At 34.6% G+C, this 26,656-nt stretch overlaps 1 protein-coding gene across 13 annotated transcripts in view; it reads right to left on the bottom strand.

Annotated features, from left to right (window-relative positions):
* The window catches only part of mid2 (midline 2), a 269,448-nt gene that overhangs the window by 97,901 nt on the left and 144,891 nt on the right, over positions 1–26,656 (bottom strand). For 7 of the 13 annotated variants that reach the window (XR_015507552.1, XR_015507551.1, XR_015507550.1 and 4 more), the window contains exon 2: positions 10,124–10,872. Coding sequence is in view for 8 of the 13 variants with exons in the window: in XM_087281616.1 (XP_087137742.1) it covers positions 10,124–10,816 (693 nt within the window). In the remaining 5 variants the exon portion in view is untranslated. The remainder of the gene's footprint in view (positions 1–10,123; positions 10,873–26,656) is intronic. The other 6 variants (XR_015507553.1, XR_015507549.1, XM_087281618.1 and 3 more) reach the window with 1 other exon arrangement.

Raw genomic sequence — 26,656 nt, 5'->3', positions numbered from 1 at the left:
CCAGTTCATATCACAGACCTGTTCAGCTGACTTGCCCCTTTGGCTTTTTAAACCACCTTCCTTTTAGAAATGCTTTGAAAACGACCTACTGATGGCTCACTGAATGCAGCAGAATTGGGCGAGAGTTGGTGTCTGCTGAGCCGGGTTCATATATCTGCGAGAAGATAGACGGCTTCCCTAAGGAGCTTAGAGTAAGAGGCCCAACCGCCAAACGGGGTGGAACTTTAATCAAAGCCGACTGCTGCAACTTGCAACTTTTTCCGAAATAGAAATTAAGCCTTTAATCACCACATTTTTTTTCCTCCATATTTTGTGTTTTGGTCCAGTAAAATGTAATCCCTGAGCATTTCGCGAGAGTGCTGTCAGGCTTTGAAGGCCTCGATGTTGTTCATGTAAGTCACGTTGAAACACAGGAGACGTTGAGATCAATAGACGGATGGAAGACGCATGCCGAGTCCACTGGACAGCACACAACTAAACATAATATTTGTCTTGGCTCATTTCTGCCGCTGTTTAGAAGTGAAGAGTGTGTGAAGAGGTGTTGATGAGGTTTTAGAAGAATGGCAGCTCATTAGGGCCTTGAAGTATAGCACACAAAGCTGAACGGTGTGCCTGAAATACCCGCTCTTCTATCAATTAGCCGCCTGTGACAAATAATGTCTGAGAGGATCAACACTGAGAGGCTCATTTTCAAACAGTTTTGAGTTTGTAAGATGTCAAGAGGCTGCATTTATTTGATCAAAAAGGCACACAGTAATGTTGTGAAAATATTATTTAGAAAGTAATTATATATATATATATATATATATATATATATATTATATATTTTTACATGATATTATATTTTAAGTAGTGCAGGGCAAAGATTAATCGCAGTTAATCACGTCTAAAGTAAAAAGTTTTTGACATAAAATATATAAGTGTGTATTATGTACATTTATCAAAAACTAAATAATTCAAGACGTTTCATTTTTAAATATATATTTAAATGTACAGAAGTCCCCCAGTTTCACTGTATTTTTTGTGGAATATGCTTTTTTTTTATACAGCCCATTGTGTTCTGCGTCCTGATTGGCTGTGGACTATTGTCAATCAATCTCCTCCGTGTCTCCTGTACAATATAGAATGCGTTCAGCTTGCCATATCAACATAAATCTTCGATAGCTAGCAGTGTTCCTACAAGACTGCAAAAAGGGTTGTAACTGTCCGCAGCAAGACCATCATAAAAGGGGTCGCACGTTTTACATTTTAAAATAGTAAACATAGGTTTATATCAGGGTATGCACACTGGAGTCGCAAGTGAACAGCTGTCTGCAGTGCCCAGCTATGACTCAGGACACTGTTCACATTTCGGCCATGCCGCAGAGCGCCGTCTGAATAATTTCATTTTAAATTACATGTGAACGTGCGAGTCCGGTGTGTGTTATTTCCAACTGTCATATGTGCGGCACATCCCAGTCTGCTTTAGTTTTGTGGATCAGTGACTGCAGGAAAAATAACATTATGCTGGATGCCAACATTATCCACACAAAAGCTAAAAAGCTTTATTAACCTTTTGCTGACATCGATGAATGTTTGCGCCTGACAACAGGTTTTGATCTTTGGTTTCATTCTATAATACCAGACTTATTTTTCTAAGAAAGTTGAACTTTGAGAGCTTTTAAACAAGAGAAAAAAGTGTGAAAATGTTATTGCCTGTCTGAGAAAAGTGTGAGAGGTTTTACAGCCTTAAAATATCTATATTTGTAAAAAAATAAAGCTGATTACGCAGATTTTGCACATTGCAGGTTATTTTTAGAACTTAATGAGGTACCACAGTATACATAATTTTTATCATATACACATATATATAAATACTTTTTTCTCAAATATATGCATGCATGTGTCTATTTATATACAAATAGTAAATATACATAGCATACACACATATACCATGGCAAAACAAACTTTGATTTTGGATGTGATTAATCAAACTTAATCTTCGCTCAGCACTAATTGTTATTAGTATCGCATGATCCTTTAGCAATTTTGTCTGCTTTTAGAAGCATTTCTTAAAAGAGACTATACACCCATAGATAAAATAATGTACTCATTCTCAGATCAAGTGTATTGTGACTTTTTTTTTTTTTTTTTTTTTAGGAAAGAAGAAACGAAGATATTTAAATTAAAATATGATGCTTGATAAATCCTAAAATGTAAGTCAACGTCTACCTGCAATTTCCAGGCAAAAATAGAATGAATCTGTGTGGATATCTTAAGGTCTTAATGACTAGGCCTGTGCTCACAAAACAGTTTATCATACCATTATGAGCCCCTAAATGACAGTAAATGTTTTTAGCTTTCTCTTAATACCTATTCGCAAAGTTGGTAAGACTAAGAAATTCTAACTACTTTGTTTCCTGTTAGAGATTTAATGATGGAAACTTTGTAGAGTTTAATGACATGTTGCCATATTTGAATAACGGTTTAAATTAAACATATTAAGTTGACCAAAAGTGTATTTATAGATGCATTTACAGTAATTTCATAAGATATATAGAGCAATATAAATACCTATATTTGCTTAATTTTTTTTGTCTGCATTTTGAAATAAATAAGAATATAAATCTGAAAACAAATTTCTTACCATATAGAAATAATGCTGCAATTAAGGCAATAACTTTAAAAAGCTCAAATGTTTCTAGAATGTTTGTTTCCTTTCCAACGCAGATTATTGGCAACGGCTATTCTAGGATAGTTTGTGGTTAAGTCATACATTATGTTATCTTCATACTCGTCAACATTGGGATGTGAAAAAAGAGAAAAAAATCTCCAAATTACTAAATTTGCATCTTGCTCTCTTTCCTTGTAAATAAACAGTTCAAATGTTCAGTAATAGGGCCTATTTTAACAATATTTTATAATTATTTATTATTATTATTATTATTATTATTATTTACAAAGGAAAGAATATTATACATCAGAAAAAGCTGCAAATAAATAAGTTTAGCCTATTAAAATTAACAGTTATTATGAAGAAACTGAATCAAGTTGTCAAATGTCATTAACTTTTTCTTCACTGTATATTTAAACATCCTGATTAAAGAGCAGTGAATAAATATGTTATTTAGATTTTTTGCTTGATTACATTGAATAACAGAGGTGGAGCAGATTTATAATGAAAGCATTTGGTTGCTATCCTTACTTTTGATGTTCATTTAAGACAAAATTTGTTGTGTTAAAAAAAAAAACCCAACAAGATCAACATGTTTAAATGTAAACTGACTGTTATGAGGATTGCTTTGGAGGGTTGATGGTGCCTGTAATGGAAGGGAATCCCACAGATTTTTATACTTATTTAAAAGTATTTTCATGCTTAATAAAATGAAAACACAGAGCAGCTTCACATTTAAGAGAAACGGGTGCCCCCGGTGGTTCGGCAGTATGGGTTGCAGATAGGAAGGATAGGCTCTTTAATGTTTATTGCAACCCTGTATAGACTGAATAAAAATATGGGGAAAATATGGGAAAATATCTTTATGGGATGATAGCGGGACAGAACTGTAAAACACGGGAAAATCTTGTGAAAAAAAATGGAAGGATGACATGTATGGTTATATTATTTAATTATTTGTTTATTTAAGACATATATGTACAGTATATGTTTACATTTTGCAATTGACTTGCATTTTGTGAATCACAAGGCACCACAGATTCCCTCAAAATATTAGTGTTTGACATGAAAAAAATAGAAAATCTCATTACATCTTGAATTACATGTGCCAGTAAGAGCAACTGAAATTACTTATTTTGTTGTTAACTGTCATATCTACACAGCAAATATAGTACCACTTCATAATTGTCACAATCACCAGCGATCTAATCCTATAGATCGCTGGTAAACACACAAATCACATAGAACTACAAATATGCTGGTATATGGACTACAAGTTCCAGTCATGAAACACGCATACACACCTGCTTCAAGTCTCCATTGATTACACTCTCACAGCTGATGCTCCTCGTGGACTGATTACACACGCATATATATGGCTCACTTTGACACTCTCATTGCTGAGTCTTTTTATACTGAATGTAAATATTACGACGCATTTTCCTTGCTTTGTCTTGTAGTGTTTGTGACCATCGCCTTGTTTGTTACGTTGCCTGCCTGTACTGAACTGTATTGTACTGGCTGCATCTGGCTGTTTTTTGACTACGACTCTGGATTTCCTGTGCACATCTGTTTGCCTCTGTGATGACGATTGCTTGCCTGACAATAAATCCTGCATTTGGATCCGCACCCATGTTGTCAGAATCACTTTACATTACAATAATATGGTTGTATTAGTTAATGCATTAACTAACATGAACAAACAATTGACAATACATTTATTACAGTATTTGTTCATGTCAGTTAATGTTAGTTATTGAAAATACAGTTGTTCATTGTTAGTTCATGCTAACTTACATTGCATTACCTAATTTTAACAAGTAGGGATATGGATGTTAACGATGCATTAGTAAATGTTAAACTATGAATACTAAATGCAGTACAAGTACTGTTCATTATTAGTTCATGTTAGGAAATACATTCACTAATGAACCTCAGTCTAAAGTGTGAATAAAAATACATACCGTACCACTTTTCATGTTATTAAAAACCAAACAAAAACAAAACAAAAACATAAATATTTTTGTGTCATTTTTTGCAACTTCACTGCAGTCTGAAGTTTGGTTTCACAATATAACTGATATGCAATTCTGCAAGTGTTGACTAGAAAAACGGCAGAGCTCATCTAAACGCGTGGAGCTGTTTGAATCATCATCATCCACCGTGAAGCTTACGTACAAACAAGGATTTCTCATTTTACTTGAGCCGGAAGAAGATTAAAAGTTTGAAGCCCTGAGCCCTGACGGCGTCTTCGCTCTCTCTTTTTCTCTCTCTCCTCAGGTTGTGGATTGGAAGTTCAAAGTTAGACAGGTTCAAAGCTTCAGCAGGGGGAACGCTCAAATAAGCCTCAGCAATGTAGATACAATCCCCAAATTCCGGACGTTTTGCATTAAAAGTGCATTTCAGACCAGGCATCTTATTTAATGTCTATCATAAATTTTTTTTTTTATGCAGCGAGTTATAGGTATCGTGTGGAATGTGTACAACAAGCACTGAGGTAATTATAGAGAAAACATTCCAGTGAGTAATTCAAACCCAAGGTAATCCTCTCAGTCCGCCGGGACTCCTGGAGGAAATTAAATGTCGATCTGGATGCTGTAACCTTTGCATTCCACCAACCTCTTTTTTTGTTTCCCTACAAGAAGAACTTAGGACAAAAGCAACTTTCTCAGGTATCGACTTTCAGCAACACACAATTGAAGTTCATCCAGCACAATCGAGGCAGTTTCAGCAGAGCCGCATTCGTTTTCCTTCAAAATCAGATGGGCTGAGCGTCAATGATCGGCGTTCTTTTGTGTGAGCTGGTGAGAACAAAGAGGTCAACCAGGAGACGAGATCACAGGGAGATCACATGTGCCCTTTATGCCTGCTATTATAATGCCCATGCAGAAGTCAATGGCAGCCTATTCATAAGAGTGAGAGCGTGATGGTGTAAAGGACTCTGCGTAGGCTCATATTAACAAATCCACCCCATGAGAACTCCACAAGCGGCCTGAACCTGCTCTTCTCTTGTAACTTAACCCTCACTGGGATAACTTGCACAGTATAAAGAGTTATGACAGTTTCAATAACAGAACTATCAATAAGGCAGTCATTTTGGCCATTTTTAAAATTTTGCAATATCCTATATTTGTTGAAATAAAACACATAGTACCCTGACTTTTCTTAAAGGGATAGTTCACCAAAAAATTTAAATTCTGTCATCATTTACCTACCCTTGTTCCAAATATGTTGAGATTCATTGTTATGTTAAATACAGAAGAGAATCTTTTGAAGAATGTCGGAAACTGGTAACATTGACTTCCATAGTATTTGTTTTTCCTATTATCAGTGGCGGATTTTCAAAGCCAGGGGCCAATGTGGGGCCACAGTTTACAGAGGGGGGCCAAGTTATTCTATTGGTGCATCTGTCTGGAGCACTTTTTGTCTTAATAAAATACAGTATATATTACTATGGATATGCCTATTATATCCAATTATATATCAGTGGCGCAGGAGGTAGTGCTATTGCCTCACAGCAAGAAGGTTGCTGGGTCGCTGGTTCGATCCTCGGCTCACTTGGCAGTTCTGTGTGAAGTTTGCATGTTCTCCCTGCGTTCGCGTGGGTTTCCTCTGGGTGCTCCGGTTTCCCCCACAGTCCAAAGACATGCGGTACAGGTGAATTGGGTAGGCTAAATTGTCCGTAGTGTATGAGTGTTTATGGATGTTTCCCAGAGATGGGTTGCGGCTGAAAGGGCATCCGCTGCATTAAAACATGCTGGATAAGTTAGCGGTTCATTCCGCTGTAGCGACCACAGATTAATAAAGGGACTAAGCCGACAAGAAAATGAATAATTGAATGAGGTTTTCAGTGGTTAATTTTATATCTGCAAATAGCAGAAATATTGGAAAATCATAATTTTACCTGCAGCATTTCTGTGAGAAAGAAAATAGTTGCATTAACAAATATGGATGACTAGGGAGTGTTGTAACATGGGGTTAACACTGCCCATATTAGCAGACAGAAACAACATATTCATCTATATCATAGTCTCCAAGATCCCTTCAATCTTACAGGAGAAGCTGCATGTGTCTTTGAGCAAGATTGTGGGTTTTATAATTATTTCTTATTTATTTTTTAAGTAACTGATTCTCACGACAAACAAATATTTTTCCCCTAACATTCATTAGACGAAGAAAAAAAATACTTGCATAATCTAAAGAAGCTGATTTATTAGTTTAGTTTTACACTAAGCACTCAAGCTATCTTCAATCCCACATGCTAAAAATGAACTGTTATAGCTGGTGCCTTTTGGTACATTTCTTTTTTTTTTGTAGTGTGCCTAAGCAGTGAACGCAAAGGACAGACAGTGCTGTCCCTGCAGAAATCTGGCAGACGTTTTTAGTTCTGGACACACAGATTCTTTAGAAGTAACCATTGAATTCCATATTAGTTGCCCTCACAGTTGTTGTGTAACCTTCTTATAGTGATAAAAAAGCACAGTAATTCTAAACAGAAAGTGTTTACTTAAAAATCGTTACTTTCACTATTGATTTCGCCATGAAGTGCACCTTTACCGTTGGCAGTAAATCTCAAAATGGTCATTCAAAATAACGCATTTATGACAGCTAAGAGTGGAATTGCGGAAAATAAACGTAAAAAATGTAACTCTGATCAATGAATGACATGTTTAGTCGCATATGACCATTAGTTTTGGCCCGTTTTAAAATCGAACTGTACAAGCAACGTCGTAACAAGCAGCTCTTACATAATTAGAATATTACAAAAAAAGTAGTAAAATATAATTCAAAGCTTCATTCTAAAAACCTCAATAAAAACTTCAAATGTAAATATTACCTGACAAAAATGACATTAAATCAGTCAAGTCAAGTATGATCAGTCAGAATGTCAAAACATTCTAGTATTAAAATTCCAGTAGTTTTAATGTTAAAAAAACAAGACACGGATGTAATTCTGGCATTCTGCAGCTGTGAATGATTATAGTGATGAACACGATGGCATTCACAGGTTGGGAGCTCTGTGTGAGCTTCTGTATTTTAGCCCTGATTCAGCAATCAGGTTCTTTGTAGCAGGTCAGCACTGCGTTTCAGTGGCGAACAGAGAGTGGCTTTAGGGACTGCAGACTCATCTAATATGATAATGAGTCCAGCTCAAAGTAACAGCTGGACAGTTCTGGCTGCTACTATGCATGAAACACTAAACTATGAAGGCTGACAAATATTACACAGAATGAGTTAGGTTAATGCTCATGAAATGAAAATAGCTTACTAAAGAGTGAGCAAGAGGTAGAAAAAAAACTTTGCATAAATGATGGTTATAATGTATCATTTGTAGGACAACATATATTTGTGTGGACCACCATGAAGTGTTAACTCAAAGGCTCAGCTGAGCCTGATTTATTAATCAAGGCTGAGCTGATTTATTAATAGAATGCTAATAACACTGGAAATAGTTAAGGCAAGACACTACAGGCAAACAGTGTTTTTTCCTTCACAGGTTTCTTTTTAGTTTCTGGAACAAGTTCAATTGTGCAATATAGTCACATGATTGTATAATGTCATTCATTAATTCTAATGTTACAATAACAATACAAGGATTTGTGCAGAAAGAGAGAAACAGAGTATTTTTAAATATCAAGTCTTCGTATTACATATTTTAGATCTAACAAGACACCTGTCAGATAATAGGTTTTGTTTGATATTCCTGACAGCCTGCAAGCAGAAGTATAATTCCCCAAACCTTTTAACAGCAAGTCTACAGTAGTTCTTGTCTAGTACCTGCATTAATAGAAACTAACTTAGAAAGCCAGACAAGAGTATTAGCAGTAGTGGAAATAACATAGAATAATCTTAGCTGCACATTTCAATGCTGACTTTAGCCCTAAATTAAACAAAATGTGTACAAAATATTATAACCTTTCCACAACGAATCCATTACATTTTCTTAAAAAACAAAAACAAAAAGTCAGCATTAATTATATGCAAAGGCATTCAAGTCTCACATTCAAAGCACAGACACATTCGAGCGCTCACTTTGCAAGTTTTACCTTCCTTTATATTTCAGAACATTTAGTGGTCACTCCCAGAAATAAAGCTACAGAAGCTGTCACTGGGGAAGTACTGTGTCAAAAAACTTTAATATTTTTTTTTTAGGTCACATTAATTGCCATAAAGGTACAATATCAACCCTAAATGTACATACACGTACCCTTTAATTACAATTAAAATGAAAACCAATTAACCATTTTTTTTCTTATGTTTTAATGCACCTAAATTACAGATCGCATTACCTGCGTTTATTAGGAATGCTCTTTCCTTGGATTGTTTTAAGAAACTCCTTAAGACTCATCTAAAAAAGTTAAATTTATCATTTGTCATTTTTATTCTGCATTTTATAAGTTTGCTATTATACGTGTTTAATGACTATAGTCAGACTTATTAATGTGCATTTTATTATACAAGTTTGTAACTTTGTCTTTGCTTGCTTCATTTTTGGTCACATTTTATTTTGATGGTCTGTTTGTTAAATTTAAGTTACTTTGCAACTAATTCTCATCAGATTATAAGTAGACTGTTAGGTTGTAGTTAGGGTTGAGGTTAGGGTTAGTGTAAGTTGACATGTACTTGCAAAGTTTCTTATAGTCAGTTAAATGTCTGTCGAAGGAGCAGTATCAACAGATATTAAGCAGACAGTCAACTAATACTCAAATAGACTACCAAATAAAGTGTAAACTTAATTTTTTGTTTTGTAGACACTTTGGTACTTTGATTTTAGGAAAAGTGCTTTATAAATAAAATGTATATATATATATAATATATATATATATAATAAAAAAAAACCTTTTAAACGGGTATCACTCCAGTGCAGCCTTTATACCTTCTGCATGGTGCTACTAAGCTGGGATACAAATAAGATTACAGACAGGTTTGGTGGTGAGGGTAGGTTGGGTTGACGTGTAAGGAATGGTTCAACAGTGTAGTTATAGATATAATCACATAAATTAATTACATATGTACTTAAATGCAGGTATTCTTTTAAACATAAGTACAACACAAAACATTTATCTGTATAAATGTATAGTATGTATAGATACATTTATCTGTAAATGTAATGTATAGGTTATGTGTAAAGTTAAGTATTTATAGAATATGTATAATTAGTATAGTTAGATTACTGCTACGGTATGTTAGTTATGTATAAGCTCTTACGTCGAGTGATGTGTTCATATTTATCATCATAATTTTATTTATGTAGCACCATGGTCTTGCAAAACATAACATTTCCTTCCACTGTATGCTCACACCTGTAGTAAAATGACAATAAAGCACAACTTTGAACTTGCGCATTGCACCAAATGCCTCATATGAATGTAGCGACACAGTAGGCCATTTAATTTTTATGGGGACCCACTATTTTTTAATCCAATTCACCTGCGATGTCTTGCCTTATTAATAAAGTTAGAGTCTTACCTTCAGCTTGTCGAAGCGATCGCTCAGCGAGGTGACCTGATGTTCACGGTGGCGTCCCACCAACTTGCAAAGGGCGCAGATGAGCTGATCGTCAACCACACAGTACATGTTGACCTTCTCGTTTTCATGCTCCAAACAGGCTAGTCCACGCAGCTGAGCATCCGCCACTGGCTCCACCAGACGATGGCTGGTGAAGGGCTTCTTATTGGGGTGTGTGGCCCTCAGGCAGCGGTCGCAGTATGACACCTCGCACGTCACACATGTCTTCACCGCCTCGCGCGGAGGCTCCTGGTCACAGAACTGACACCCGACACGCTCGAGGGACATGGCGCTGCTGGCGGGGCTGCCCCTCGCGCTCCCGCCTAGCGTGGCGCTGTAGGGCCGGGGCCTGCGACTCTCGTTTGGAGAATTAGGCCCGCTGACAGAGGCCTTCTGGAAGCGGTCGATGATGTTCTGCAGTGTCACATTGCGCTTTAGGCCCTCCAGGCCGCGCTGGTTAAGCGTGATGACGTAGCGGCAGGTGGGGCACTGGAAGGCAGAGATGGACTCGAGGGGTTTGGTGCTTGAGCAGTGGGACACCAAGATGCGGTGGGCGCAGTTGAAGCACAGGCTGTGGGCGCAGGGGAGCAGGAGCGGGTCCTCAAACAGTTCCAGGCAGATCGGGCACGTCAGCTCGGACTCCAGGGTTTCCATCTTCAGTCGAACCGATCTAAAGGCGACATCAAATCCCACAGAAGCTGGTCAGTCACCTGTGTCAGCGGATAGCTACGGGTTAGTGGCAAGCAAAACTTTAGTAGAGCCAAAAGCAGGACTAAAAGAAATAATTAAAAATCAAAGTAAACGAAAAGACATTGGCTAAAGGTTTTTAATGAGTCTGGAACCAAGGGACCAAAAATAAATTAAAAAATAAATTAGAATAAAATAAAATAAAATTATATATATATATAACATTATATTATATTATATTATATTATATTATATATTATATTATATTATATTATATTATATTATGAGTACTTTTAATTAACATACTGGTACCAAGGGACTTAATAAAACTAAAATGAAAAGTAAATTGGGCAAAAAGTAAAAACTAATAGAAATATGACTAATATATACAGTCAAGGCCCAAATTATCTGACTTAAAGTTAGACTTAAACTTATCCTGGAGGTTTTTTTGGACTGAAAATGACACTGGCTTAGGATAATAAGTCAATCATGGAGGAAAAGTTTGGGCTTGACTGTATATATTTTTTTATGTTATAGCCACAAAAAAAATACTGAAACGTAAAATTTATTTTCCATAAATATGAATCTATAAAATATTCTAAAATTGTACTAAAAATTGTGAAATTATTATATATTGACAACTGAAAAAACAAAACTTGTTTATTTGCAGAAAAGCGCAACTGATTTGTAAGCAGCTTGGTTAATAAAAGCAAACATGGCAAGTCATTTGTTAACAACAAAGCATTATCTTTGGCTTAACGGTAGCAGCGTGTAAGTTAATGGTTTTACAAGGAGAAGAACATAAATGTCAAAACATGATCAAGGACTGCCTTCAAGCTGCACTGTCATTGTGACAGACGAGGATTAAACAGACACACAAGACTTTACTGTCTATTTACTACCATTCATAAATATCTGCTTTGGGCTAGACTAGACACACAGAAGAGCAGCACACACATACACACACAAACGTGCATGCACATACGTACAGATATCATTTTGGGGATTTCCCATTGACATAATGATTTTTCTACTGTACAAACTGTATATTCTGTTCTCTTACCCCAAACCCTACCCCTAAACCCAACTTACACAGGAAACATTCTGCAGTTTTTTAAATATGTCATCCTGTATGATTGATGAGCTGTTTTTATCATGGGGACCAAAATTCAATTGATCAAAAATCTAGCTGTGAGTATTGTTTTCAAGCTAAAGCCGTTTACCACCTCACGTTATCTGATGAAGCATATTAAATAAATACAAAATGATAACACAGTAAAATTACATGTACTGTATGTTTATACATAAGTTGAATATGCTGAAGGTATATTATGTTAAATCTTGCACACTGCTTGCCTACAGTATATGCATCTACATTCACCGGTCACTTTATTAGGAACACCTATTCAACTGCTCATTAATGAAAAATTCTAATCATCCAATCACATGGCATTAACTCAATAAATTAAGGCACGCACAACAATCTCTAGCTTTTACAGAGAATGGTCTAGAAAAGGTGCTGACCATGTCCATCTCTTTATGACCACAGTGTACCCATCTTCTGATGGCTACTTCCAGCAGGATAATGCATCATGTCATGAAGAGTGAATCATCTCAGACTGGTTTCTTGAACATGACAATGAGTTCACTGTACTCAAATGGCCTCCATAGTTTCCAGATCTCAATCCAAGAGAACACTTTTGGGATGTGGTGGAATGAGGGATTCACATCATGGATGTGCAGCCACAAATCTGCAGAAACTATGTGATGCTATCATGTCAATATGAACCAAAATCTCTGAGGAATATTTCCAGTGCCTTGTTGAATCTATTCCATTAAGGATTAAGGCAGTTCTTAAGACAAGAGGAGTCCAACCCGGTACTAGTAAGGTATACCTATTAAAGTGTCCGGTGAGTGTATGTGTGTGTAATGTTCGTATTTTATAATATTTATTGTCTATTTGTTTACAGACTGTATTTAAATGTATATCGTCTAAAAATGTATAAATGCTTAACATATATTGTCACTGATCATAGCACAAAATTGATTTGATTTGATTTGAAAGCGTTAAGAATGTGCATTTAAACACACCCAATATGACTTCACTTAAAAAATAGTTTAAAAGAAAGCCAAACCCTTTCAGGTAAAAGTCTCTTTCACATGTATTTGAAATCATACATTCGTGCCATCGCTCCTGTTTAAATGGCAAGGCTTTAGCAGATTACAATGTTTCTGCTTTGATGAATATGAATGGAAGTAAATCAGCACAGCACATCATTGAGCACAGACACCTGTGCCTCCAGCCTGACTGTTAAAATGTGTTTGCCTTTGCAGCTAATGAACTGTAGACGCAATGACCATACACTGCCTGGTTAACATATGTAGTCACACAAACAAGGACTTTGAAGATAATACAGATCGTAATTCAACTTTATTATTACCTTTGAAGTAGGGGTGTGCAAAGTTGACATAAGTAGTTTGCTAATGAACTACCAGTCAGTTGGCTGACACTTTATTTGAATGTGTCCTTGTTATAGTGTAATTTTTTACTAACTACTAAGTAATATAATTTAATTTTATAGACTTACTATATGGTTAGGGTTAGAATGCTGGTTAGGTTTAGGGCTAGTTGATATGTAATTATGCATAATTATTTGTAATCACTACAGTTATTACATAAAATATGCGTAATATAATGTAACTGTCAGTTGTAAAGAAGTATGACAATTATTGTAAAATAGATGTCCAGTGTGTGTTAACACTAACCATGTGTAAATTAGATATAGACAGATCAGTTCAGGCTTTCAGAACCAATTCTGTGCATTTTATGTAATTTATATATTTCTAATATTTTATTGATATAGTACTACACTGAAAAACATTGTTGCAAACTATTTATATGTGTTGAAATTAAACAAAACAAATTCAGTTTAGTAATGTTTAACTTAATTTGGTTGTTTCATTTCAGCCCAAATAAGTTGTTTACAACCATCGTTGAATCTTTCTTTGAATTTTACTACTAGTACTACACTCAAAAATGATGTTTGCTTTTTATTCAAACTATTTATTTGTAATAAACTGAAATGACACAGTTATTGAGTTTTTTAGACAACTTAATTATTATATGTTTAATCCACATATTTATAAAAAGTTAACTTAATTCCTTCATATTGTCCCAAAACAAACTGATTGTATGGAACCTAGTATTGTTTACAATCTAGTAATAATTTTTGAAGTAGTAGTAGTAGTAGCAGTAGTAGTACCATCATCATCACCACCAGATTTATGACATCATCGCCACTACTACTACTACTACTACTACTACTACTACTACTATTATTACATTTCAGTAACTGGCTAATATCCTTTTCAGCATCAATCAAGTGAAATTTTTAACAATTCTAAATAATATACTACAACATTATAAAATACTCATTGAAAATACTTAAACTAAAATGGAGTGTTTTAATGCATTAATTATATATTATATTATATTTGGGCCTATCACAATATCTATTTTTTTTTCGTATGATACTGACCCAAAATATAATGTGATACATTTTATGACACATATTTTATAATGCCAAAATGACAATTTAATATCATCATAATGCAAGTACAAATATTTAATTCTTAAGAATATTTAATTTCATTTAATTATAGTCATTTTAACAATTTATTAATTAGGCATTAGAATCAAATAATGATGATACATGTTAACAAAAATGTACTAGGTAAAAATAATTTTAAGAAACAGATCTATTTTCAGTTGTTAAACACCCACATAAAAATATATAGAAATTTATAGTAAATACTATAGTATTTCTTAACCATACTGACACTGAAACCTCCAACAGAGATTGAGAGACTGCACAATCAGCTAAAAAGTTGCTGATATATATATATATATATATATATATATATATATATATATATATATATATATATATATATATATATATATATATATATATATATATATATATATATATTTATAGAGAGAGATTTTTTTTGTACACTGAAAAACCTGATAAGTTAACTCAAACTGTTTAAGGAAACCAATTAAGGCAAACCATTTTAGTTTTGCAACAAAATAGTTTGAGTACTGTAAACTTATATATTTATTTATTGAGTCATATAAAAAACGTGTTAAAAAACATCCCATAATGTAAATAAGTTTTGACTTAATAAGAATGTCAATAATTCAATTTTGACATAAATGTCAGATAGAACTTAATAATTCTAAGATGACGATTTGTGTTTATATCTTCAAACATTTAGAGTATTAGTAACTTAAACATTTTAAGTTCAGCTATTAAATTTGTTAAGTTCAGAACAAATTAAATCCTATAGCATCTATACAACTACTCAAATGGCTTGGTACTAGAGTTAAGTTGAAAAAAAAAAAATATATATATATATATATATATTAGGGATGGGAAGATTAACCGACATGTATCGATACGCGGTCATGCGCGTGCACGATGCGAGTGCATCGGTTGAGCAGTAGAGGATGAATGAAATTTTGGAAGCAAATCGAGATGCATCGGTTTTTGCGAGATGCATCAGTTTTTCCGAGATACAGCTTACATTTTTAATATAGAATGTATTTTTTATTTATTAACAAGTGTTGTCAACCTGTTTTTGGCGCATAATTTAATCGACCTACATAAAGTAAGCCTTAGCAACGGATTTGCGGATGTGCACACACTACAACTCAGTGTATCAGGTGTGCGGATGAAGCTAGTGGAGCGCCCTCAGAAAGCGCGAGAAGCAAAACAAACATTTTATTCCCCACTGAGTTTTAAATCTAAAGTATGGCAAGCAACATTATGGATTTAAGGATGGACGACATGACAGGACAGATGCAATTTGCAAAATGTGCCGCGCATCTGTAAAATACGCGGGCAGTACGAGTAATCTGATATCTCACTTGAAGCGGCGCCACGGTGTTGTTGTGAAAGCATCTTCCAGTGTTTCTGCATCCCCGGCTTTCGTACTGCTTCAACCAGCTCCAAAAGTGGTGAGAAAAGCATTGCAAGTTTTTTTTCCATGCGCAACAGTTCTGCTCGCTCTACGCCAATAACGAATGCTATTGCATTGTTCATCTGCAAAGATATTCAGCCTAGTGTCACGGAGAACGAAGGTTTTAAACACCTCCTGTTAATTTTTATTTAATAATAATAATAATAATATTAATAATAATAATGATAAAAATAATTGGCACAGTGGGTAGTTTGACCACCTCACAGCAAGAAGATTGCTGGTTTGTTATATTTTTATTAGCCTGTTGTTTACAGTGACAGTGTTGTTTCAAAGCAGCATAACACTGCTAGTTCACCTTAAGTTTTGAATAATCAGTGGCAAAATATATCTTTGTAAAACTTGTTTTCATAGTTGAAAAGTTAAATCACAATTCTTGTTGTGCAATGCTAAATTTATTTATGTTGAAAGAGTGCAAATATATACATATTTTTTAATATATATTGCACTTATACATTCTGTTTATCTTGAAAATACTTAAATAATATGTGCTATATGTTCTAAAATGGCCCTCTACTGTAAACTGACACTCTGGCTCTGAGAGAAGAGCCAGTTTGTAAAAAAAGTCTTGGTTTTGCTTGGTTTATAAATAATCAAACTCATTCAATGGCACAGCATCCTCTTTCACATCATCTCATAAACTTGATCTAATTAGTTAGTGCCGAAATATCGCATCGTATCGTGATATGGGTGTGAATCGTATCGTGTTGCATCGCAATATGTCACAAATGTATCGCTAATATATCGGATCGTATTCTTTGAATCGAGATGCGTATCGGATCGGCATTATAGCTTAGATGCCCAACCCTAATATATATATATATATATATATATATATATATATATATATATATATATATTAAGGGTGGAGCCGAACCCGAATACGGTATTCGGAAAGGCACGAATAGCGTGTTTTATACGAATACTTGATTCGAACAAATACTTGAATTCTTTGTATTCGGGAGCAAGAAAAACACTATATCAAAAAGCAGCGTTTCCTCATGAGACCACAGTGCATGCCCGCGTGAGTGAGAGAGAGAGAGAGAGAGAGAGAGAGAGAGAGAGAGAGAGAGAGAGAGAGAGAGAGAGAGAGAGAGAGAGACACACGCTCAGTGCAAAACGCGCCAAAGCCCGAAACTGAAAGCGAGACGTGACTTTTAAGGGGTTGTTTCATATGGATTTATTAACCATTCTTACTGTTCAGTGATTGCAAACTGCCGTAAGTTAGTTTATTAAAGACGCAAACCTCTCACTGCACGTCAGCTGCGCGCCTTCAGCAGACCTCCTCATTCCTGCAGCACGAGGGCTTTATGATTGTTTATGCGCGCCAAAAGTGGCGGATCTGTCCGGTAAAATATCTGACTGCGTGTCACCGCATCCCTAAGGACTGTTTGGCGAAATATTTGACTGCATATCACTGCATAACAAACGACTGAAAGGATATAACTAGAGAACTCTCCACTGTGCTACTGGGTAACAGCGTATGGCAAGCCGTTTTAGCATTTAAACCTTGTTCAGACTATCCATAAATATATTTAGAGATATCTCTAATTATATTTTGACTTGTCATAATTATAATTCGACTAGTCAGATTGGAAATATCTGCAAATATATTATGACTGACTAGTCATATTCCTCCATTGACTTCCATTGAAAAATATTTGCATATATCTCTAAATAAACAAACAAACAAACTTTGTGTCTGTTTTGTGGCTGGCAGATGATAATAGCAGGGCTGTATCTTTTAGTATTATATAGAATACTTTTGTTCTGCCAGATCCCCCAGGCAGGGTTTTATTTAGATTTATTTAGTTAATTTTAGTTTTTGGAATTCTGTCTATTGGAAAAAAAGTTCTTTCTGAAGAAGAACAGTTTTTTGAAGTATTATTTGTTTTTATTCTGTCTATTCAGTGTCCTTCAACAAGAACGGTGGTGGTGGGGTTCATAATATTTACAATGGTATTTTATTAGTTGTTGGTTTAACCATGGATGAGATAATGGCTTTTATGTTATTTTCTTTTCAATGACATTTCTTGTCACATGTTCAAAAACAACAGCCAATATTGCATATCTATAATTTCTATAATGGGTATAATTAAACAATACTTTCACTATAACGTAAATTAGAAGTGTAATAGAAAAAATATATATTTTTGCGCCATTTTGAATTTCACTCGAATACAAATACAAATACAAATACTTTTCCCCCCTCAACAAATACAAATACAAATACAAATACCGGCTGCTCCGCACATCCCTAATATATATATATATATATATATATATATATATATATATATATATATATATATATATATATATATATATATATATATATATATATATATATATAATTAATTATTTCATAGCTCATGAGTTCAAACCAGTTTATGCGTCACCATAACTCTTTTTCATAAAGTCAAAGTAATTAAAAAAAAATTAAAACTTAAACTTACTCATTTAAAATTTAGTCATTTTCACTGTTAGGTTTTACAGTGTACAGGCAATATATATTGCATCCCCATACATTATTGAGGTCATGGCCTGTGTTATGTGATACAGTAAGTCAATATATTTATTAGACAGACCTAATTATATTATATTATATTATATTATATTATATTATATTATATTATATTATATTATATTATATTATATTATATTATAATATATTTTGTTGTTTTTATCACTCTTGTATATTCACATCTCTCACTGCTTGTGTGCTGCCATGTCACTTGATATCGATTGCTCAAGGCCGCTCTGTGGCTTTTAACGATTGCCATCTCTGATGTTACATACAAATCAATGCAGGACTCGGAGCACAAGTAAAAGGCTATGATTACATTGCCTTAATCCATCACATTTCCCCACACCTTCTGATCTAACAGCGACACCGTCCATCTCCATCCTATCATTCCCACATTAGGCTTGAGCTCCATCCTCTTAACCGCCTACTGAGCATGTCAGAATCTTCTAGACATGTGGCTCTACTGGAGCAGCAAGTTTCTGCCATTTCTGACAAGGAACCTGAAGCCCTTGACTGCTGCTTAAAAATATCTGACAGCTCCTGTAAAGAGGCAAAAGCTCTTGAAGTCAGCAGACGTCTTGAGATCTTGTATTAAACCTTTAACTCGACAAGCTAAGAAGAGCGTGTGATTAAAACGGCGGTTGAAACTGGAAAAAACAAATAACAAGCAGATATTATAGTAATAAAAATTTGTGTCCAATAGTCACCTTATGGGTTGATAACTGTAATCATGATTGTAAATTTTTAAATTACGATCAATTATTGTTAGCCTTGCTAATGCAAGATGTGTTTACTTAAGTGGCACATGTGCAAATCATGCTCAAAATTACATGCTTGAAGTTTTTGAAACAGAAGTTGCTGAGACTTTTATTTCAGTATGTTGATGTGCATAAATAGAATATTGAGTAGGGGGCGGGGCTTTCTTGTTGCACATAACTCCCTCATAGCAAACTAACGGTAAGAGGGGCGTGGTTAAAAATATTATATTTGAACCCATTAAATTAATGTCAACAGAGAATGACCACTAGTCCAAATGCAAAAGCAAATGATCAGATTTTTGTGGAATAACTAACTAATAACTAATCGATTTAGTGGATTAATTAACATAATAACATTGTGTGCAAGAAAAATAAACATTTAATAAACAATAAGCTATTTTGATTTTACACAGACTTTAATTCCTCACCTAATGCAATTTCTATTATTACTGTATTTGTTACTGTAAAAAAACGCTAGTAAAATTATAAAAGAATTAACAATTGATCATTTAATATAACAGTTTAATTATTAAAAGCAATAGCCATTTCCATCTTTTGAAAAAAATCAGGCAGACAGTCATGTCTCATGTATTCAATTACATTTAACATTAGCCTTTTTAATCTCCGCCTCATTTTGAGCCAGGAAATACCCTGTTAAAAGTAATGCATAATATACAATGTGACATTAGAGCTGTCTTAAGTGTATGTGCTACAGTAGCAACTGGCACATGTGTGTCAATATCAGCAAATAGTTTTTGATAATGTGTGTAATTTCTCCCTAAATGTGCATAGGATATAGTGTATATCCTTACAATGTGAAAAGGCCAGGATAACTAATTAATGTCCATATCATGTTCTAAGCTTATGCCATTGTAGAAAAAAATAATGTTAGTGTTTTGCATGTTTATTAGTTGAATGTATCACTCGATTAACCTATATGCTAATTCCAACCTCACCGTGGAAATGGCACAACACAAAGCAACACAACACAATGTCCCAGATAGTCAACTAATGCCCGTTTGTATTTATCCAATAGTAGCAAATAGTTTTTAGTAAACTTTTGCAGGTTACTCTTATTGTGTCTTCTGGATAAAAGCGATAGTTCACCCAAAAAATAAATAAATAAATAAATAAATAAATAAATAAATAAAAAATCTGCTATAATCTACTTACCATTGACTTGTTCCAAAGCAGTGTGAGTCATTTAGTACTGTTAAAAATAAAATAAGATATTTTAAAGAATGCTAGAAACCTGTCACCATCAACTTTCATATTACTGTAAGTGTTCTTTCTACTGTGGGATACTACTATTTTTCCAGCATTCTTCAAAATGTCTTATTTTGTGTTTAACAGAAAAAAGAAAGTCCAACAGTTTTGAAACAAGTGAAAGGTGAGCAACTGATTACACAATTGTCAGTTTTGGACAAACTGTCCCTTAAAAGATATTGATTTAAAGAATAGTTGACAATTAATTAATCGTCAATAAATCATTAGCCACCCTTATTCTGAAAAAATTATAATAAAAATAAAATAAAAATGTAAAATCCAATAATAATCTGAATAAAAATGTAAAGTCTGTTCCTGGTAGGCTAGCATGCCCAAATACCAAAATTAAAGAGCAATAAAACAAAATTAAAAATAAGTGGCCGATTTTTTTTCTAATGTGTCGATTATAACGCCTGTATGTGTCATAATAATTGCAGCACTGAAATGTACAATCATCCTATTTGTCAACATTAAATCAGCTGGCTTAAATATTTAACATATATTAATGTTAACTATTCTGCATTTAAAATCCTACCCAAAACCTACACCCAACTTCTACCTTACTAACTAATAATGAACAGATAATTAGTAGTTTATCAAGCTACAGTAGTAGTGTTGGTTAGTGTTTTGTTAATACCGTGATCTAAACTAAAGTGTTACCCAAACTACGATACTTCTGTTGCTGGTCAGACTACACATAAAGAATAGACAGATATGGCCAAACCAATAAATTACATTCCATCGGAAGTATTCCAGCTGGCTTGTATTATTGCAGATCTTCTTAAAACATTACATGCATATGGTCAGTTGGCTAGTTTACCTTGCTGACACTTCTATGACCCTTTTCTAAAGCCTTTAAACCCTCTAGAGTTGCAAGCTTTTTATCAAACAAGTTTTAAAAAAATGAATTGGAGATTTGGCTAGGCATGGCTGTTTATGGGCTGGGATGGATTTTATTTTATGTTTACAGATATGTGAAAGTGTGAATTACACACGCATTTTTCTTTGGTTAGTCGTGGAGGCTGTGAAACAGAATCGAGGCAAATGCTCAAGCCAAATCAACTGTAAAGAGATACAAGAGAGAAGCCTCATTTCACAGCAATCACAATTAAAAGCATTTGCATCAGTAAACAGAACCGTTCTTAACTTTTCTTTGAGTAAGCATCTTGGAAAAGTTTAAATTTGTCCATTTACAAACATCAAGACTTGTATTAACCCTTGTGTGCCAATTTCACTTATGAATTATTGTTATACATTTATTGATATGGACTTCTTTACCAGCATTGCTTCATGTTTACACAGTAACTTTCAAAAAAATCTGTAATTTTAAGAATTTTAATCAAACGACAACATCCCACTCTCCCACGTGAAGCTAATACGGAAGTAACTGAAACTGCAATTCATCAAAAATCCACAGGGTCTAGCTCCATAATAGAGCACATTTCTGTTGACCCCAATGTTGAAATGGCAAATATACAGCAGACAAAAGGTGTTTACAGCCTGGTACAAACAATTATTTTAGAATATATAGCTAATATTACACTTCATGACAACTGTGAGGGGGTGAATTTTTTTTATAACTCATCTGTTTTTTTATATTAAGTTATACTAAGTCTGCATAATTAAGAGCATGGCCACTTGAGTGACAGCTGGGTCTCGCTGGTCGCGTCACATCACCTCAGCTGATTATTGGCTGAACTCGGCATATACATTTTTGTTTTGTTTTATTTAGCTTTACACAGTCAATTTAGCATGCTGTCTGCATCTAATTGTGCTCACAAACCATTAAAGTGACCTCCATTTCCCAGGTGAGTGAAATTCCTATATACTTGTATACCATATCTAAAAATGTATTTGTTTGATTAGGGATTATTTATCGTTTATAATTTTCTTTAGAACTTGTATGCACACCAGAATCTGACAGATTGATCAGCTGTTGGCTATAGCACAGTCATCTGAAACATTTTCATACAGTGTTATGCCTCGATTTTATAAATAGCCTTGCATTTACTAACACAGACGATATTTAAAGTATTTGGAAGTAATTAGCGTTTTCTTCCTAGAAAAACATCATAAGTACAATGCTTAGTGGCTAAATGTATTACAACAGTGTTTTTAAAAGACTAAACACTTTATTGTTACAGTATACAACCAAGCACATGTAATCAAAACACAAACAAGTCGGAGGTAATGAAGTATTAATCAAAATGCTAGCAGGCATATATAGCTCTGGTTACGGTCTGCCTCTTTGCCCTTTTTTGGTTACACCTGGTCGGCAAGATGACACGCGAACAAAATAGCGACGGTTGGCCACGCCCACTTGTAGTTTCATTTGCCTTCTTCAGAAACCTATGGTTGACGTCACAGATATTACATCCATATTATTTACAGTCTATGATTTTAACATTTTCAATTACCACTTGTGTAAATAATACAGTTGTGGTTGATGGATGGATTGATGAATGGCGAGTAGACATGGGACGATAACCGTGTTCAAGGTATACCGCGGTTTGGAAAAAATTTGTTTTTTACCCAGACATTTAAAATGAACTTATTTTAGAGCAGTAATCACAATACTGTGAAACCGTAATATTTTTATTCAAGGTTATCATTCCCTCAGAATCTTATATCAGTCCATGCATAATGGAGAGTTGGATGGATGGATGGATGATTAATGATGGATCAATGGATAGATTACTTTTGTCATAAGTGACAATTTTTGAAAATTGAGAGGTATATTTGGAAGAAATACAACTATTTAGGAATATTGAAAATGCCTTTAAAAAATGTGATTTATTATAATTAAAGTAGGAAACTTACAAAATATCTTCATCGAGCATGATCTTTACATAATATTCTAATGATTTTTGCCATTAAAGTAAAATCAATACTTTTGACCCAGATTGTTTGGTCCATCTATTGCCAAAAATATTCTCATGCAAGATAAGAAAATCCAGGGTCATAATTTTACATTTAAAAAAGTTACAATCGTAAAGCTTTGCCAACAATCTGAATGCCTATAAATAAAAAATGTGTGGCTTTTTGCTTAAATGGCACTAGGGTGAACTACTAAACTTTTAATGGAGACATTTTAGCTGGACGTTCTGAGAGACTATTTGTACCAAGTGTAAATCAGATTTCTGAAAAGATGTGAGGGCGAAATATTATAAGATGCATACACCTTTTAACCAAAATGTATGCAGTTTGCATTAACACAGCAAGAAAGATTGCGAAATAAATACAGTCAAAAATGTCCATGAGGGAGTTAATTAGCAGTTCCACTTAAGCTAAAACTGTCAACAATGTTTTTAGACAGGGCTTAGTAAAGGTCACGCTGAGGTCAGCAACAGACTTGCACATTCTCTACAGCTGATCTAATGTTTGAAATGCAGATTTCAAGACATTAAAGCCCACCGAGAGTGTTAGTAGAGTAAAACCTTCGTGATATAGTACATGAAACCCCTAGTTCAAATATAACAGGCGGAAGGAGGATGTGATATATTGGAGAAGCAAACAGTTTGCTCTCTTCACAGAAAGACACCACATCATATAATCTGATTATGATGAAGTGCTCCATATGGAGGCTGATCAGAGTCACGAACAGCTCCTCTCATGCACAAACACACGTTTCAGAGACAAGCTTGCTTTATTTGATCTGTTCTCAGCTTGATTAAGGCATTATTCTCCACTTTGATGTCGAGTTGGAATCACAAAAAAGATGAAGAGCAGTTTCTATAAGAGATCAGTCATATGGTAATGATTTAACAAAGCCACTCAATCGCACACACAAATGTACCACAGGTGCCTAACATGTTTGCTTAAATGCATACCTGCTGATATATTTGCTAATAACTTCCAACAGCAATGCAAAACCCACCATCTCTCTTAAATAATCTCAAGACAAAACACTCTTGAATAAAGATGCTAAGTAAACTTGTCTAGAAGATAGCGGTTGAATTTAATGGTCTTGTCTTTGGGTCTCCAGAGACTACTTTTTCTGTGGCTTTGAGGAGGACAGAAGGAAAGAGAAAACCAACACTCGTGCGTCATTGTGAGGTATGGCATTTCTGGAACAATGACAATTAGCCTTGTCTAAACAATAGGGGCAATTCACTATTAAAATGACTCTTGGATGGCTCTTCCTTGAATTGTATGCATACAGGGATAATGAGACTATGTTTACTTACAACACATATAAAGGCTCTCTGAAATTGAAACTTTCTATGGTTAAATTTAGATGCACTAGTCTGCAACACAGATGGGTGGTCCAATAAAATGTTTTTTTTCATTTAATATTTTCTTCTGCTTCAAATGTAATAGCTTAAAAATATGTCACTTTTAATAGTTAAAAACAATATGAGATATTTTTTAATATAATATCAACACAATATCACAAGATTACAATAGTTTTCATGAATATGAACATGACTGTTTAGTGACTTCAAGAGATTTCAATTTCATTTAAATTTTGGTTCTGACTGGATCTTGTGTTGGTCTAAACCGCTTAAAAGTCTTAATCCTCACTTGGTCTAACAAACTAACTAACCAACTGAAGGTGCCGGTATTCCTCAAACTAAGTCATTTTCTTCATTTGAGGGCAAAAATACATTGTGGAACCTTTTCTGACACCCCCATCATCTCAAACGTACCCCTAAACGTAACAACAATGGCTGCTGTGAGAGGTAAGTCAAACACATCAAGGAAGCTAGAGTTACAGAACACATCCACCACCTATGTAATCTTCAAAGACCAGTGTTACCTAAAAGGTATTTAGTTAGAAGCCAAAATAAACTCCCCCAAAAAGATTGCATTGGTTCCAAACTGCTAAAACAAACTTTTAATTTACATTGTTTTGACTGGAACTAACTAACTAACTAGCTAACTAACTGACTAACTGACTAACTGACTGACTGACTGACTGACTGACTAATTAACTAACTAACTAACTAACTAACTGACTAACTAACTGACTAACTAACAGACTGACCGACTAACCAACTAACTAGCTAGCTAACTGACTGAGTAAATAATTAACTAACAAGCCAACTAACTACCCGTCTGACTGGCTAACCGACTAACAAACAAACAAACTGACTGACTAACTAACTTACTGACTGACTACCCAACTAACTAGCTAACTAACCATCTGACTCACTAATGGACTGACATAACTGACTAACTCACTGACTAAATAACCAACTGACTGACAGAATAACTAACTGACGGACTGACTGACTGACCAACTGTAGAAAGATACCAGCTGACAATTCAATTATTTGATGGTATGAGATAATATAGTCTTTGCATCAAGCATATTAATTAATTTTTTTACGAAACTTGTTACATATTTTTTTTGTTACATATTAAGTTACATTCACACACATAGATACATGTATCCAAGAGAGGTCCCGTTTTTCAATCAATCAATCAATCAATCAATCAATCAATCAATCAATCAATCAATCAATCAATCAATCAATCAATCAATCAATCAATCAATCAATCAATCAATCAATCAATCAATCAATTAATCCAGCCATGTAGCCATCTAGAAGAATGTTTGTAGCAGAAAGGCTGCCGGTTGACATTCCAATCATTGCATGATTTAGAGTCCAGTCATGATCTTTTTTTTGTATTCAATTTTGATGTGCAAAAGAAAAGAAAACAGTCAGAGTCATTGTCCTTGGTGTAGTAAGTCACAGGGAAAATATATTCATACAATACATCACTTGACTGACAAACTCCAGGTCACTCATTCACAGCATCCTCACATTACATCAGTTCAAGGCCTTTTTCCATAATGTGAGCTTTTTGATAAAATACCAAACCAGTAACCCATCCCGTAATACACTTTATCCTGAAACGAAACCCAAAATATTAGATTTAAAAAAGGAAGTAAATCTAGAACATCACAGCAATCTTTCATCAACCTGCCATAACACTGACCCACCATCCAGATGGCATAATATAGGTCGTTCTAGCCAGGATGCGAGATAACTCACTTCTCCAGCGCTCCCTGGAAGCCCCGTCTGAAATGAGGAAGTGTGCGGTTTGATGTTTGCAAGTGGCTCACAGTGGTGCTGGGTGGGCCAGTGGGTCAGACTCCACCCTGCGGCCTAGACACTCTAATGGAGCCATTTATCTCCTGTCAACCTGCAGCTGCTCACCGGTTCCCCATCGTCTCCTCTGCCGCTCCAGTTGCCAGACAGCTGG

The sequence above is a fragment of the Danio rerio genome, chromosome 14, assembly GCF_052040795.2.
Source record: "Danio rerio strain M-AB ecotype USA chromosome 14, GRCz13ab, whole genome shotgun sequence".
In the NCBI taxonomy this organism is placed as follows: Eukaryota; Metazoa; Chordata; class Actinopteri; order Cypriniformes; family Danionidae; genus Danio; species Danio rerio.
Note: the sequence above shows the minus strand (reverse complement) of the source record. Positions and strands in the feature narration are given on the sequence as shown.